The sequence below is a fragment of the Lissotriton vulgaris genome, chromosome 5, assembly GCF_964263255.1.
Source record: "Lissotriton vulgaris chromosome 5, aLisVul1.2, whole genome shotgun sequence".
In the NCBI taxonomy this organism is placed as follows: domain Eukaryota; kingdom Metazoa; phylum Chordata; class Amphibia; order Caudata; family Salamandridae; genus Lissotriton; species Lissotriton vulgaris.
In genome coordinates this window covers 312890955-312905088 of record NC_141693.1, presented here as the reverse complement: position 1 = coordinate 312905088, position 14134 = coordinate 312890955, and the positions used below count along the sequence as shown (strand labels likewise).

At 48.0% G+C, this 14134-nt stretch overlaps 1 protein-coding gene across 1 annotated transcript; it reads left to right on the top strand.

Moving 5' to 3' along the window:
• The first annotated feature begins 5382 nt into the window (after positions 1 to 5382).
• LOC147710800 (uncharacterized) lies at positions 5383 to 10050 on the top strand. Its single transcript, XM_086919390.1, has 3 exons — positions 5383 to 7162; positions 7439 to 7675; positions 9857 to 10050. Exons 1-3 carry the CDS (start codon positions 5383 to 5385, stop codon positions 10048 to 10050), a joined length of 2211 nt encoding a protein of 736 aa, XP_086775516.1.
• The last annotated feature ends 4084 nt before the right edge of the window (positions 10051 to 14134 follow it).

Sequence of the window (14134 nt, the reverse complement as noted above, 5' to 3'; positions counted from 1 at the left end):
CCAGCAGTACTCTCCCACACGCGAAAACATAGTAGCTCACTATCATCTACAAGGGAGCCGAAATCTATACCTTTCAGGGCCACCCCTGCCAAAAGGAAGATCAAGGGGGTCAAAGATAACGGGAGTCTTACGAAATGCCAAACTCCTGATAAACTTTCCGTAAGTCCAATTCCACCTCCAAATAATTCTTCTCCTACTGTGCCACCTGTTGCTCATCTGGACGATCTGCTACCATCTCCCCAGCAGGCTCTTCTGTCCATGATCGAGCAAATGCTGAAATCTCTAATACACCCCTTGATGGATAAAATCAATACACTAGAGTATAAGCTCACGGGGCTGGAGAGTTCCATTGGATCCTTCTTGAAACCATCAGCCCATGTCGCTACAATTGACTCCTTGCCGACAACCACCCTTACAAACCTATCTAACCCGATTACTCCTCAGGATGCGGCGCCTATTCAACTCTCAACCACCACTTCCATGTTGCCCACCAAACCCAAAGGCCCCCTGAAAGTGACAACACCACGCCATATTCCACCTAAACATGTGCGAACCACCCATATACATTTTCCGCCAGAAGCAGCGCCTTTTGTAATAGTTCTATCGGGAGTCCCTGAACTAACAAAAGGCAAAACTGAGAGTTATACTGAACTTATGAACAAGGTCAAGTTCTGGTTATCAAAAAACAGACCTCTGCCTTACCATCTTGATGGCCGCATAATAAGTGTCCGGAGGGTGGGATGGCTTGGACCCCTCAAAAAAGACATTTTGGGGGATCTGATCCTGATCCGATTTAGGAGCAGACACATTGTGCCATACCTGCAGGCATGGCTACCTCAAAATGAAGATGGTCTTATTTCTATTTGGGATCTATATGACTTTTATCCTTACATGCCCTATAATCTCTCAACTAGTACACGGGGCTTTGATAACATCCCAGTGGGCAGAGGAACCCATTTAAGCAATGGCAATAGTTTTTCACTGCCTACTAACTGTCCCAAACCGTCTTTTTACAGTCCTCTGTATCATAATTACTAAATCTCTTGGACTACTAAATCTTTTGGATTATTGAGACCTTTAACGTTGCCTAAAGATAGTGTAAAGAACGTTTAATATGTTAACTGTGCAAATCTAAAGCTAATATGAGATTTATTTTAAATGTTTTTAGAATGTATTGTGGTATCTGTCTGTATGCTTTTATGATTTTAATTCTCAAAATCGAATAAAGCTTTGTGATACTGATACTGATACTGTCTCAGTGCAGTAAGTAATACTCCTGTGTCCCCTTCACGTGTTTGTAGCATCCTGCTACAAAGAACCACAGACACAGGTTCTCATATATCAGAGCTTTATTTCTTTACAACTCGTCTCAACCCTGTCCCTACTCTAACTGACCCTCATCCTGTCCTGACCCCTCCTCTTCCCCTCACCCCACCTAGCTCCGCCCACCCCAGCTACTAGACTGTAAACTGTGTTACATCTCCCCCTTTCTTAATAAAGCAAAACTGACAAACCAACTTCAGTCCATCTCTACGATGAGACTCTTTGGTGGCTGAATGTCACGACGGGGTCGCAAAGACATGGTCCCAGTAAACGGACTTGGCGAGGGCCCATCCTGCTGACCGGTGTTTTCCGGGTGATCATGGTCAGGTTCTACCAGCGCAGGAGTGCTGGTTGCGCTTGTCACCGGCTCCTCCTTGTCTTGAGGACACCTCTTGAAGTGAGAAACATTTCTGGTAATTCGACGGTGTTCAGATTACGCAGTCAGCATGGTGCCCTTTTGTTTGGTAACCAGCAGTGGCTCATCACGAAAACGACAATCAGTCTTTTTCTGCTGCTCCTGTTTAACGAGGACATGATCTCCCTCATGCAGGGATGGCGACCTCGCTCTCCTTCTGGCGTCGGCGTATGCCTTCATTTTACCTTTGTTGTGTCGGTCGATCATGGCCATTTCTTGGTGATTGTGGCTTGGCAATGCTTCTTGCAGGGCTCCTTCCCATGTCGGGATGCGATTTCTCATTGTCCGCCCCAGCATGAGGGTTGCAGGGCATTGCCCAGTAGTTGAGTGGGGAATCGTCCTGTAAGCCCTGAGAACTTCATTCAGGGCAGCCTGCAGCTCCTTCTTCTCAGCTGTCGCTTGCTGGAATGTCCTTTTCATGGTAGCCATGAACCTTTCAACAGTGTCATTGGCTTGTGGCCAGAGTGGTGTAACTTTTCTGTGCTTGAAGTCCATTTGCTTTGCAAATGCACTAAATTTGTGTCCATTAAATGGGGGCCCATTGTCCGTTTTGACCTCTCTGGGAACACCCCAGGTTGCAAATACCTCGTCAAGCACCTTGAGGGGGCAGGATGCGCTTGTGGACGGTACTATCTGGGCGATAGGAAATCTGGAGTACTCGTCGATTATAGCAATCACATACTTCCCAGATTGAAGTGGTCCATAAAAGAATATGGCAACTTCTTGCCACACTCCACTGGGCAGGGTGGTCATTTGTAGTGGTGCAGGAGGATTGCTTTTGCTGGTCAACTGACAGAGATGACAGTCTTTCAATGTATCTTCTACCATTTGGTCAAGAGAAGGAAACCAGACACGTTCTCTTAACGCGCGCTTGGTGGATACTACTCCTCTGTGGCCTTCGTGTGCCAGATTGACAACTCCCTGCCTTAATTGACTGGGAATGACGAGTCGATGATCTCTTAAAATGACTCCGTCAGTGGTGACTGACAGTTCATCGCAGACGTGCCGGAATGCTTGTATCTCTTTCCGGATTATGGGGTCATTGTCCTCTTCCTGCGGGTTATATCTCCATCTGTTGGTTTCGATCCGGTGGAGTACCATTTGTAGAATGATGTCTTGGGCAGTGGCCTCCCGGATGGCATCCATGGGAATGGCAGGTGGCAATGCTTGGTCAGCCACAAAGTGGATATACTCCTCAGCGATCGATGGTTTGGATTCTGAAGAGGGCTGAGGATGGCGGGACATGTAGTCAGCCGGGTTCTCCGCCTTCCCCTGTTTGTGAACAATTGAGAAAGTGTACTCCTGAAGCCTGAGACCCCATCTCTCAATTCTCGGAGGCGTCTTGGATTTCGGGTTGCCATAAATGGTGACTAGCGCCTGATGATCCGTGATCAGGGTAAAATGTTTGCCATAAATGAAAACATGAAGTGTTTGCACGCCCACACCACAGCAAGACTCTCCTTCTCTGGCTGTGAGTACTTCTTCTCAGGATCGGAGAGGCTGCGGCTGGCATAGGCAACAATCCGCCTTTGGTCAGAGTCGTGATCATACTGAGCCAAGATGGCCCCTAAGCCAACGGGGCTGGCGTCGACTGTGATCTCAGTCTTCCGCTGTGGGTTGAAGTACGAGAGGCTGTCAGCTGATTCCACAGCACGCTTGATCTCCTTGAATGCTCGCTCGCACTCAGGGGTCCAGTCGAATGGTTGACCCTGTTTGGTGAGGGCCCGAAGGGGGTGACTGATGGTCGCGTAGTCACGAATGTAGCGGGCACAGTAGCTGGCCATCCTCAAGAAGGATCTCAAGTCATTGACATCTTGCGGGCTCTTGGTGTTGTTCAGAGTTGCAATTTTGTCTGGATCCGGCTTCATGCCCTCATCTGAGAAGATGTGGCCAAAGAATTTCAGAGTAGCTTGGTGAAATTCACATTTCTCCTTGTTCAATGTCAGGTTTTCCTCCAACAGGGCATGACAGACACGGTCAAGAGCGATGTCGTGCTCGCGAACATCGGATCCATAGACCAGGATGTCGTCACTATAGTTCAAGGTGTTGGGGATATGTTGGATAATTTGCCGGATTGCCTCCTGAAAGATCTCAGCGGCAGAAGAGACACCAAAACTCAGCCGTTTGTACCTCTAAAGTCCCAGGTGAGTAGCAAACTTGGTGATATAGCGAGAGTTGACGTCTAACTCAAGTTGGTGATAGCCCTTGTTCAAGTCCAACTTTGAGAATACTTTAGCGCCATTTAGCGCAGCAATCTTCATTCTTCATTCATTAGTGTACACTGTGTAAGCTACACCCATTCACACTGTTTATTTTTGGCTGGCACAGGTTGTTACCTCTTTATCTTGATTATGTTGACTATCTTGTTACTCACTAGTGGCATTTGTGTACCACGTAATTTACTGTCGGCATAGTGCTTTACTCGGATTGCTACCCCTATATGTTAGCTATTTTTGTTACTCACTAAGGTCACTTGTGTACCATGTAACCTACTGTCTGCATTGTTCTTTGCGCACGTGTCGCACTATCATCTACCCTCCCACACCCACCTTACCGCCACACTCACCTACACATATACCGCCATCCCAGCATGGAGCCCATCGGCAAGCACACATTTAAAATCAACTACCCATCCGCACTCACCAAAAATGCCGCTAAACGCTTTAAACACAACTTCCTGAGGTCTCACCCTGAAATCCCCTTTGTCGACACCTACTTCTCACCAGTCAATGGATCCCTTAACATCGATATCATCTTCCACACCTCTCGCAGAGCTCAATGGAGAAAAATGTTCCTCACACTACTCACTGTCTCCACCACCAGGAAATCCGCTCACTGCTTAACTCTCTCCATCACACCTTCCCAACTCTTCCTAGGCAGAACCACTATTACTATCTACAATAACGGGATTGTCCTAATTCAATCCACAGACAGGAACCTGGAACTACTTGACAACCTATTCCCCACTTTCAAAGAGAACCTCTCCAACCATCGGACCCCCACTCACATCCCCTCCAGTATTATCACCCTAGACCTCACAGCCCCCACTGACAACTCTTCTTACCTAGCTCAGCACCAGAACGACATACACCTCACCTCCTCCCCCAACACAACAGTCACTCACCCACTTGCTGCAACCACCCCACACTCCGCAATCACAGACATAAATAACCTCCCATCACACATCAGCCGACCCCACACTCCCACCCCGGTGACACCCACTCATAATACTCCCACCCATCCTCTCCCCCCTGACACCATAGGCCCCGCCCACAACCCCTCTAACCTAGTTCAGCACCAGATCGACACACATAGCGACAAATCCCACACCCTGTCCACCCCCTCTCAGCCCCCACTTCCACACGCTAACTAACCATACAGAGCACACCACATCTACTATCGTAACTCCCCCGCCCCACGACAGGACCATCTCCAACCTCAACTCCCCACCCACTCTCAGCCCTCACTTCCCTTCAGGCTCCCCTCTAACCACCATCATACACTCCACTTCCACCCCGCTCTCTCCGCCTGCCATGAATCCCCGCCTCCACGCCTCCAATCACCTCCATACTTCATCCACTCCCATCGCCCCCTTACCCTCTCTACCGAACACCAACCCGCACGACGACAACACGGAGCCCTGCATGAACACTAACCCTCCCCCCCACCCGCACGCTAAGTCCCAGGTCAGCCACCCAACCATGACTTCCACCCCCAGCACTAATACTCACCCCACGCTAGACAAGATTATGTCCTTCCTCCTACAACTCAAAGAAGAAATTCACACCATCAAGGAAGACATGTACATCATCAAAGAGCTGCTCACCACACCCCCTAGACTCGCCTCACTCACCACCACCTCCCCTCTCAACCTGCTCCCCTCCCGTCCCGACGACGCTCCTAAGCCATGTCCCTCGCACCGGACCGCGATCCATGCCCACAATCGCAACAAGCACAACCGCCGCACTCACTGGACCGCGATCCCCGCCCACAATCGCAACAACCGCCCCCTTCGTACATGCAACCCTCACTCGGACCTCGACACTCTCTCCCTCCTCCGCTCCTACGACCAAGCTCCCCTAAACCTCACAACTGCCCCGCACCTCCCCATCCCCACAATACACTCAAACCCCCGTAGATCCTCCACTCTTAACAGAATATCCGTCCCAAATAACCTTAGAAAAGTCCCCCTCTCTCTAGCACCCTCTTCCTCTCCAGACACACCCCGTCTCAAATGCACTCTCCTAAACTGCAGATCGGCTTCTAAGCACTCCGCCGCCATCGCTGATCTCATCCTAAGATTGGACCTGGACCTAATCATCCTGACTGAAACCTGGTTAACCGAATCCTCTACACCTATAATGGACATTCTGATCCCCCCTAACTACCACATCACTAGGCTTGACAGGTCTGGCAAGATAGGTGGCGGAATCGCATGCATATACAGGAACAGCCTTTCTGTTCTGAAAGTCCCCGTGCAGTCCCTACCCTCTCCAACTTCCTACGAATACATCTGCCTCGATATCATCAGTGATGGCAAACCGATATGCTCTCTCCATAGCATTTACCACCCTCCCAGAGACCACCTCATCTTCGCCCAGCAAATGATGGACCTGATTTCAACCAACGCAGGACGACAGCTCACCCAAATATACCTGGGCGACTTCAACCTCCATTGGAACGATCTTAACGATGCGGTGGTAAATAGTCTTAAAAGCTTCCTCAGCGCCCTGGACCTCACACAATTATGCAACAGCCCGACACACGAGAAAGGCTCTATCCTCGACCTTATCATCGCCAAAGAGGGCGCTACTCAACTTGAGGCTATTCAACCCTGTGACTGGTCAGACCATCATATTGTCACATTTCACATCAATGAAAAAGTCAAACTCAACCCTGTTCAACCCACCAGACCTAAAGTCTGGAAAAGAGACCTGAAAAGACTCAACCCATTATCCTTACCTCAGAACAGTCGCGACCTCCTACTCCCCCCTACTGGCGTTACAGATGTCCAATCCCTGACTGACCACTATCTTAGCGCAGTGACCTCAATAATTAATGAGGCTGCCCCCATGCAGCTAAAAAGAGTCTCCGCTAAAATCTCCAAACCATGGTACGACGGGAGTCTCAATGAAGATAGACGAGCAATGAGACTGGCAGAGCGCACCTGGAGGACAGCTCCCTCTGCACTACACCTGAAAACCCTGAAGAAAAAGAGAAACGCCTACTTCAGGAAAATAAAGCGCTCGAAAGCAAACTTCTTCAGCCTCCAGCTTGACCAAGCAAAAAATCGCCCTAGAAAACTGTTTGAGTTAATCAGAACACAAGCCAAGGAACAACCCCAACCTCTCAGTACCTTGCACGAAGCACCCTCATGTGAAGACTTCGCCACTTTCTTTACCCAAAAAACTGACAACATAAAGAGTGATCTCCGCACGGACGCAAGACTCCACAGCACTCTCAACTGCATAACACCCACCGAACCTAAAAACAATGCAACATGGTCAACCTTTGTAACCTACTCCGAAGAAGAAATAGGCAAACTGCTCAACACCTTGAAACCTTCCAATCACCTCTCGGATCCTCTCCCTGCTAACGCTGTCAAAGATTTCATCCCACTGCTCCTTCCCCTCTGGACTAAAATCATCAACAGCTCGCTCCAAGAAGGAACTTTCCCTGACTCCCTCAAAGTTGGACAAGTCACACCTTTGCTAAAGAAACCTACTGCCGACCCATCCGACTTAAACAACTACCGTCCCATTACCAATATTCCCACTCTCGCCAAATTATTGGAAAAATGCGCTCAACTACAACTGACTAAACATATCGACCTGTTTGATCTCCTCAACCCGCATCAATCAGGTTTCCGAGCAGGACACAGCACTGAAACAGCTATGACGCACATAATTGATGACGCCCTTCAAATTCTAGATCAAGGTGATACCTGCCTCCTCATCCTGCTTGATCTCTCTTCGGCATTCGACACTGTCAAACATGAGAAGTTACTCGATCTTTTGAGCACAAGAATGGGTCTTTCTGGGACTGTTCTCAAGTGGTTCACCTCCTTTTTACACAACAGGTCACAGAAATTCGGATGTCCTCTCCAATACCTGTGTCGTTGGGCGTCCCACAAGGATCTTCCCTATCACCAACCCTGTTCAACCTAGTGATGGAACCTCTCACCACCTTGCTCCAAGCATCCAATGTACTTTTTCACATGTACATGTACGCAGATGACACCCAACTATATCTCAAATTACAATCCCCCAACGACATTTTACTACTGAACTCTACGATCAGGAACACCCAATCCTGGCTTGCTGATAATCATCTCAAACTCAATGCTCTGAAAACAGAATTCCTGCTGATCACACCTCCCATGAAGATCCCCATCACGCAAACCTGGCTTAAACAGTTAACTGCACTAAATGTCCAACCCATCATAGTGGACTCAGCGAAATCTTTAGGCATAACCCTCGACTCCAACCTTAACATGCAGCATTATATCAGCAAGGCTACTAAGGGAGCGAACTTCCAAATCAATACACTGAGGAAACTTAAACCCTTCCTACCAGCCAAAGACTTTCAAACTGCAGTACAAGCTCTAGTAATCCCTCGAATTGAATACGGCAGCACCGCCCTTTGCAGTCTCCCGCTAACCAGCACTGCACCCCTAAGAGCCTCTCTAAACGCTGCAGCCAGACTCATCACTGGATCAAAAAAACACTCGCACATCACCCCTGATCTGAAAACACTGGACTGGCTGCCTTTTGAAGCCAGAATACATTTGAAAATCGCCTGCATGACACACAAGGCTCTACACCTGAGCTCTCCCAGATACCTCACTCAGAAGCTGTCAATCTCTGGCGGCTCTAGAAACACTAGCACAGACAACCTTCTGCTAAAACCTCGAAGATTCCGGAAGGTAAAAACCTATAAACGCTCTTTCTCAGGAATGGCACCCAGGATCTGGAACTCACTCCCTCCTGAAACCAGGCTCATCTCCTCCTTCACACTTTTTAAGAAAGAAGTAAAAGCTATTTTTATGGCCAAATACACTTGACCTATTAGCGTGGATTTGGAAAGACCCTACTCCAACCTGTATTACTTTGTTCGAATTCTATGACTATGTATTTCACCTGAATTATTGTTGCTACTAACTATCTACGCACACATTTAAATCGCTGTTCGAACTGTATGACTATGTATCTCACCTGTATTACTGATGCTACTGACTATCTATGCACACATTTAACTGTTATATTTGTATTATTGATGTGCTGTACTACTTATGTGTAACCCCACTCTCTTGCTGGCATTCCCAGCCGTGTAAAGCGCTCTGATATCTGCAAAGATCCTGTTCGCGCTATATAAAACTTTCTAAATAAAATAAAAATAAATCATGTCGCTAAGATGCGGTCCAGGGTGTCGCTCCCTTTCAATTGCAGTATTCGGCAGGGGCATGTCAACGCATAGTCTTACTTTGTTGGGAGTTCCTTTCTTGGGTACAATGACCACCGGGGACACCCAGGGAGTCGGGCCATCTGTCCGCTCTATGATGTCCGCAGACAAGAGTTCCTGCAGTTCGTCTTCAACGGCACTTTGCAGATGAAATGGAACACGTTGTGGGTGCTGTGCGACAGGTTTGATCCGTTCGTTGATGTGCAGATGGATTTGACACCCTTTCAGCTTGCCTAGGCCTTGAAATAGCTTGGGAAACTTGCTGATGCAGTCTGGATTGTCATTGACTTTGAACAGGATTTCCACTAGGCGAAGGCGCTCTGCAGTGGGGAGACTGAGTAGGCAGTCGGCTTCAGGGCCCTTGATGACGTGTATCACTGCTGGTATGGAGATGTTGTCATGCGTGAGAGTCGTGTGGAATTTGCCCAGACAAGGAAGTGTTTTTTTTGGACATCAACGTGAAGACACGAACTGGTGCATAAGTCAATGGAGGCTTCGGAATCATTTTCTCATGTTCCGTAACTGGAATGTAGTTCAGCGAAGCCCCACTGTCCATTACGAATTTGGTGTCATGGTTCCCCACTTTAATGTCTAGGCGTGGATACCTTTTGAGTTGGTCAGGGTCAGCGATCATGTTTACGTATTCCACCGTGTAAGCTGAGTCTCTGGAGGATGACGATCTCGACTCCCGGGATGGAGATCTGCGCTCCCAATGCGATCTGCGTGACTCTCGGCTGGAATGCGATGAGTTTGGGGACCGCACGGGCTCTCCTATAACAGCTCGGATGTGGTGTCTTCTTGTGTCTGAGCGAGACGATCTCGTTGTTTCACCTCGCCTTTCCTTGTGGTAGTCCCCACACATTGCTTCGAAGTGATTCGATCGTCCACATTTCCGGCATCGCTAGACCATAGCTGGACAGGAGTCTATGTGAGGATAATCATATCCACATCGATAACATCGTCTGGGCCTTTCTGGTTTCCGATCTCTTCGTCCTGGTTCTTTTCTTCTATATTCCGGGAGTCGTTGGTTTGATGATTCTCTTGATCTCCATTGCTCCTCTTGTGAATACTTTCGTCCGCTACTGCGTTGCTCCTGAACACGGTGTATTTTCTCATGACTCACACTGTGTCTCGTTTCAATGGTGGCGGTGTGTTCTTCTGCCTGGTCATACAGGCGAGTCATTTCCTCGATCTCTTCTATCTCATGTGGTTTTCTTAGCAGCCGCCTTCTGAGCGTTTCTGAGTGGCAGCCGGCTATGATTTGTGTCTTGATGGCAGCGTCAGGCGAGAAGGTTTCAAACTCACAGTATCTCGACAGCCGTCGTAGCCGAGTGATGAACGTACTCATCGCTTCCTCTTTTCCCTGACGTGCCTGATGGAATGTATGGCGCTCATAGTCCACGTTTCTTTTATGGAGAAGATTTTTATTTAATGCCTCACGAACCTTGTCATACGTATCAGCATCCACGGGTGGAATGTCCTTAATTATTTTGCTCACTTCTCGACCTGCTAAGTTGCGGAGGGCAATTAGCTTTTCTTTATCTGCTGTTACTTTGGACCCCTCAATGTAGTCTTCAAAGTCTTCCAGCCATTCTTGCCACTTGGGACCCATGCTCCCTCCGGGGGTCACGGTCAGGGGTTCTGGCGCTCGTAGGTGTGTTCCTCCCTTGATTTCATTTTGCGGTGGTGAATTGGCTGGGGTCAATGTGAAAAGAAGCACCAAATGTAATGTCACCAGGGAGAAACCGACAAGTATAAAGCACAACAATCAATTAAAAAGTACAACATTTTGTTTATTATTAAATATATATACTCAGGATAAAAACATTACAATTATAACACATTATAAAATGAGACACATAACCTATTCTAAGCAATCAACGCAATACAAAAATAAAGATGACACCATTAATTCATAGAACAGTGGCGCCACTAATTGATTGTTGTGCTTTATACTTGTCGGTTTCTCCCTGGTGACATTACATTTGGTGCTTCTTTTCACATTGTCTAATTTTCCCTGTCAAACATATTCTGTTGCTCAAACAGGGGGTCCTTGTTATTCACGCGAATTGGCTGGGGTCACCATTGTGTCGCTGTGTCCTTATTTGTCTTCACCAATGCTTGTTGGTTTCTGCTCGCCAATGCTTGTTTATTTGCTCTTAACAATGCTTGTTTGTTTTTAGTTGCCAATGTTTGTTTATTTGCTTTTGACAGTGCTTGTTTCTTTCTCTTGGCCAATGCTTGTTTGTTTGCTCTTATCAATGCTTGTTTATTTTCAATCGCCAATGCTTTTTTATTTGCTCTTGCCAGTGCTTGTTTCTTTCTATTGGCCAATGCTTGTTTATTTGCTCTCATCAATGCTTGTTTCTGCTGGGTGCCTGACTTCAAAATGGCCGCTCTGCAACAATCAAGGGTCTTGTCCTGCAGAAGCGCCTGACTTCAAGATGGCCGCCGTCACTGCAGGCACACACGAGGCTTGCTCTCCAGGTTCATTCACCCCAGTTCACTCAGGGCTCACCGGCGGTTGGCTTCAGGGGCAGTCCACACCAGGATTCACTCCTCTTCGGCCACTGCAGCCATCAGGTGAGATTGGGGTGGGCTCCCAGCTCACTTTCTAGGTTCCCGCTCTTCGGCGCCGATAGCGTGCCAAAGCTCACGCATCGGGCGTGAGGTTTTCCAACCCGGGCTCCCAATTCAGCGCGCTCAGCAGCGCTTGTTACCAGGCTCTTGGGGACAGCGTCCTCCACGTCGGGGGACCTTCGTCTCGCTCTGGGGTTGCTGGACAGGGTCGGAGTGGGCTCCCGACTCCTGTTCTCTCACGGGTGCCAAGTTGCACGCATCCGGCGGGACTCGCGCTTTCGGCGCGAAACAGCTTCTCCTTCTCGAGCGTTTCAGCGCTCGCTGCAGTGGCTCCCTCAGGGCTCCCCAACGTCGCTGGAGCGTCAGGGTCATCTACTGCTGGCTTCTTTCTCCAGGCATCAGCACCACACGGCAGCGGATCTCTTTTCTCGACGCTGCAGGGACAGGGCACGTTCAGGTGGTTCTGTGGGCTGCAGTCATGCTCATCCCACCCTCGTCGCCAGTTGTAGCATCCTGCTACAAAGAACCACAGACACAGGTTCTCATATATCAGAGCTTTATTTCTTAACAACTCGTCTCAACCCTGTCCCTACTCTAACTGACCCTCATCCTGTCCTGACCCCTCCTCTTCCCCTCAGCCCACCTAGCTCCGCCCACCCCAGCTACTAGACTGTAAACTGTGTTACAGTGTTATTACAATGTTTGACTGCATGATGTCACAGTGCATGAGCATCGAGCTATACAGTTAGAATGATTGTGTGAATTTACAATGCATTTAATATTCTTACAACCCTTCCTCAGTAGGGTCATTGTAAAGGATTATTTCCTAAGTAAATAAAGCCCCTTGATTTCCTCCCACCCACTAGCGTGTTTGGTTCCATGATGCCATAATTCTTCAGTGCCCTCCCCCTTCACGACCACATCACATGAGCTTGGAATGTTTGATTGTGTCCCTGTGTGATGTCAAAATTCATGAGGCTTTTCTCCTTTATTCCCGCCCTTGTGCGATAATTGGATGGGATTGTGTGATTTCATAGGACATGAATGGCTCCTCTCCCTTGTGAGGTTCCAGTGCTTAATTGTCTGATGTCATACTAGATATGGGGTTCCCATTTTCGCTCCACAGTGAGGATGAAATGATTGTGTGACGTCATAATGCAAGAGAGGGTCCGTTTTTCACTTCCATTGTGAGGTTAGAATGAGTGTGACGTCGTAGAGCACGAGATGTTTCTTTCCCGACCTCCACTGCGAGCGCCAATGTTTTTGTGACTTCACATTGAATGCAAGACTTCTCCGCCCTGCCCCTTGCTCAGTAGGAAGGTTCAATTGTGTGATGTCATAGTGCTCGAGAGAGTCCAATGTACCTGCCCATGTGCTTTCATCGGTAACCCTATGACGTCATAAGGCCTGTTAAGAGACCCATCTGTCACTGTGAGACTACTGTCTCCTTTACTTATAGGAAAACCTGATCATGTGATATCATAACACGCACAAGAGTCCTGGAAGGGAGAATGAGGCTAAGGTACAAACCTATATACAATAGAAGGGGGTTCCCCAGGGCGATACAGGATGTAGGCAGGAAGGGAGGGGATCATTACCAAGTATCAGAGCCAGGAACTCAGATCATACTAATAAGTATGATCTGAGTTCCTGGCTCTAATACTTGGTAATGTTGCTCCTTTACTAACAGAATTAAATCCCTTAGAGGACCATTTGGTATTTATTCTGGCAGGGTGTTCTTCTCTATTTTAAGGTACAAACCTACACTACTACATTCAAGCAGGAAGGCCCCTTCAGAACTAGATTCTTTGCCTTAGTAAATATGGTGTTCTTACCAGAAAACAAAACTTGTTATAAAGGTGCAGGGAAGGTTGTGCAATTGAGGGAAATATATCATGTATATGTGTTGGCGCAGTGTTGTGAGTCGGCCATTACGGTTTTAAGAATCATCTCGCCAATAACCCAACTTGCAGATGTAGAAAGTGTTTGCCCGCCTGGGAGCACAAACAAGAACCCAACAGGCTATTTTTTTTCATTGGTTTATCTTTTACGCGACCCATCTCTGCAAGGTTACCCTCTTGGCATAGATATCCAAGGTGATTTTAATATATGGATCAATTCTCTGATTGATGGCTTGGTCAACTGCCAGCAGATTGCCTGGGTTCGTAATGTTTTTATCGTTTTAAGGTGAGGTCTCATGTTAGACCTGATTTGAATGGAGATCTGCCTTTAAGCACACACAGATGCTGTGCCTTACCTGCACAGATGAACTGAGTCTTCAAATAACAGTCGAGCATTGGAGTAGATCGACTGCCTCCCCCTACCTCTTCAGTGTAAATTCTGAAGTCTGGACAC

What these genes read in the sequence shown, in the direction of transcription:
- LOC147710800 (XM_086919390.1), top strand. Translation starts at nt 5,383, where the DNA reads ATGAACACTAACCCTCCCCCCCACCCGCACGCTAAGTCCCAGGTCAGC. An exon ending in AAAAACTGACAACATAAAGA is followed by an intron (nt 7,163 to 7,438) that starts GTGATCTCCGCA and finishes AAGTTGGACAAG; the next exon opens with TCACACCTTTGCTAAAGAAA. An exon ending in CCTTCAAATTCTAGATCAAG is followed by an intron (nt 7,676 to 9,856) that starts GTGATACCTGCC and finishes CCACCGTGTAAG; the next exon opens with CTGAGTCTCTGGAGGATGAC.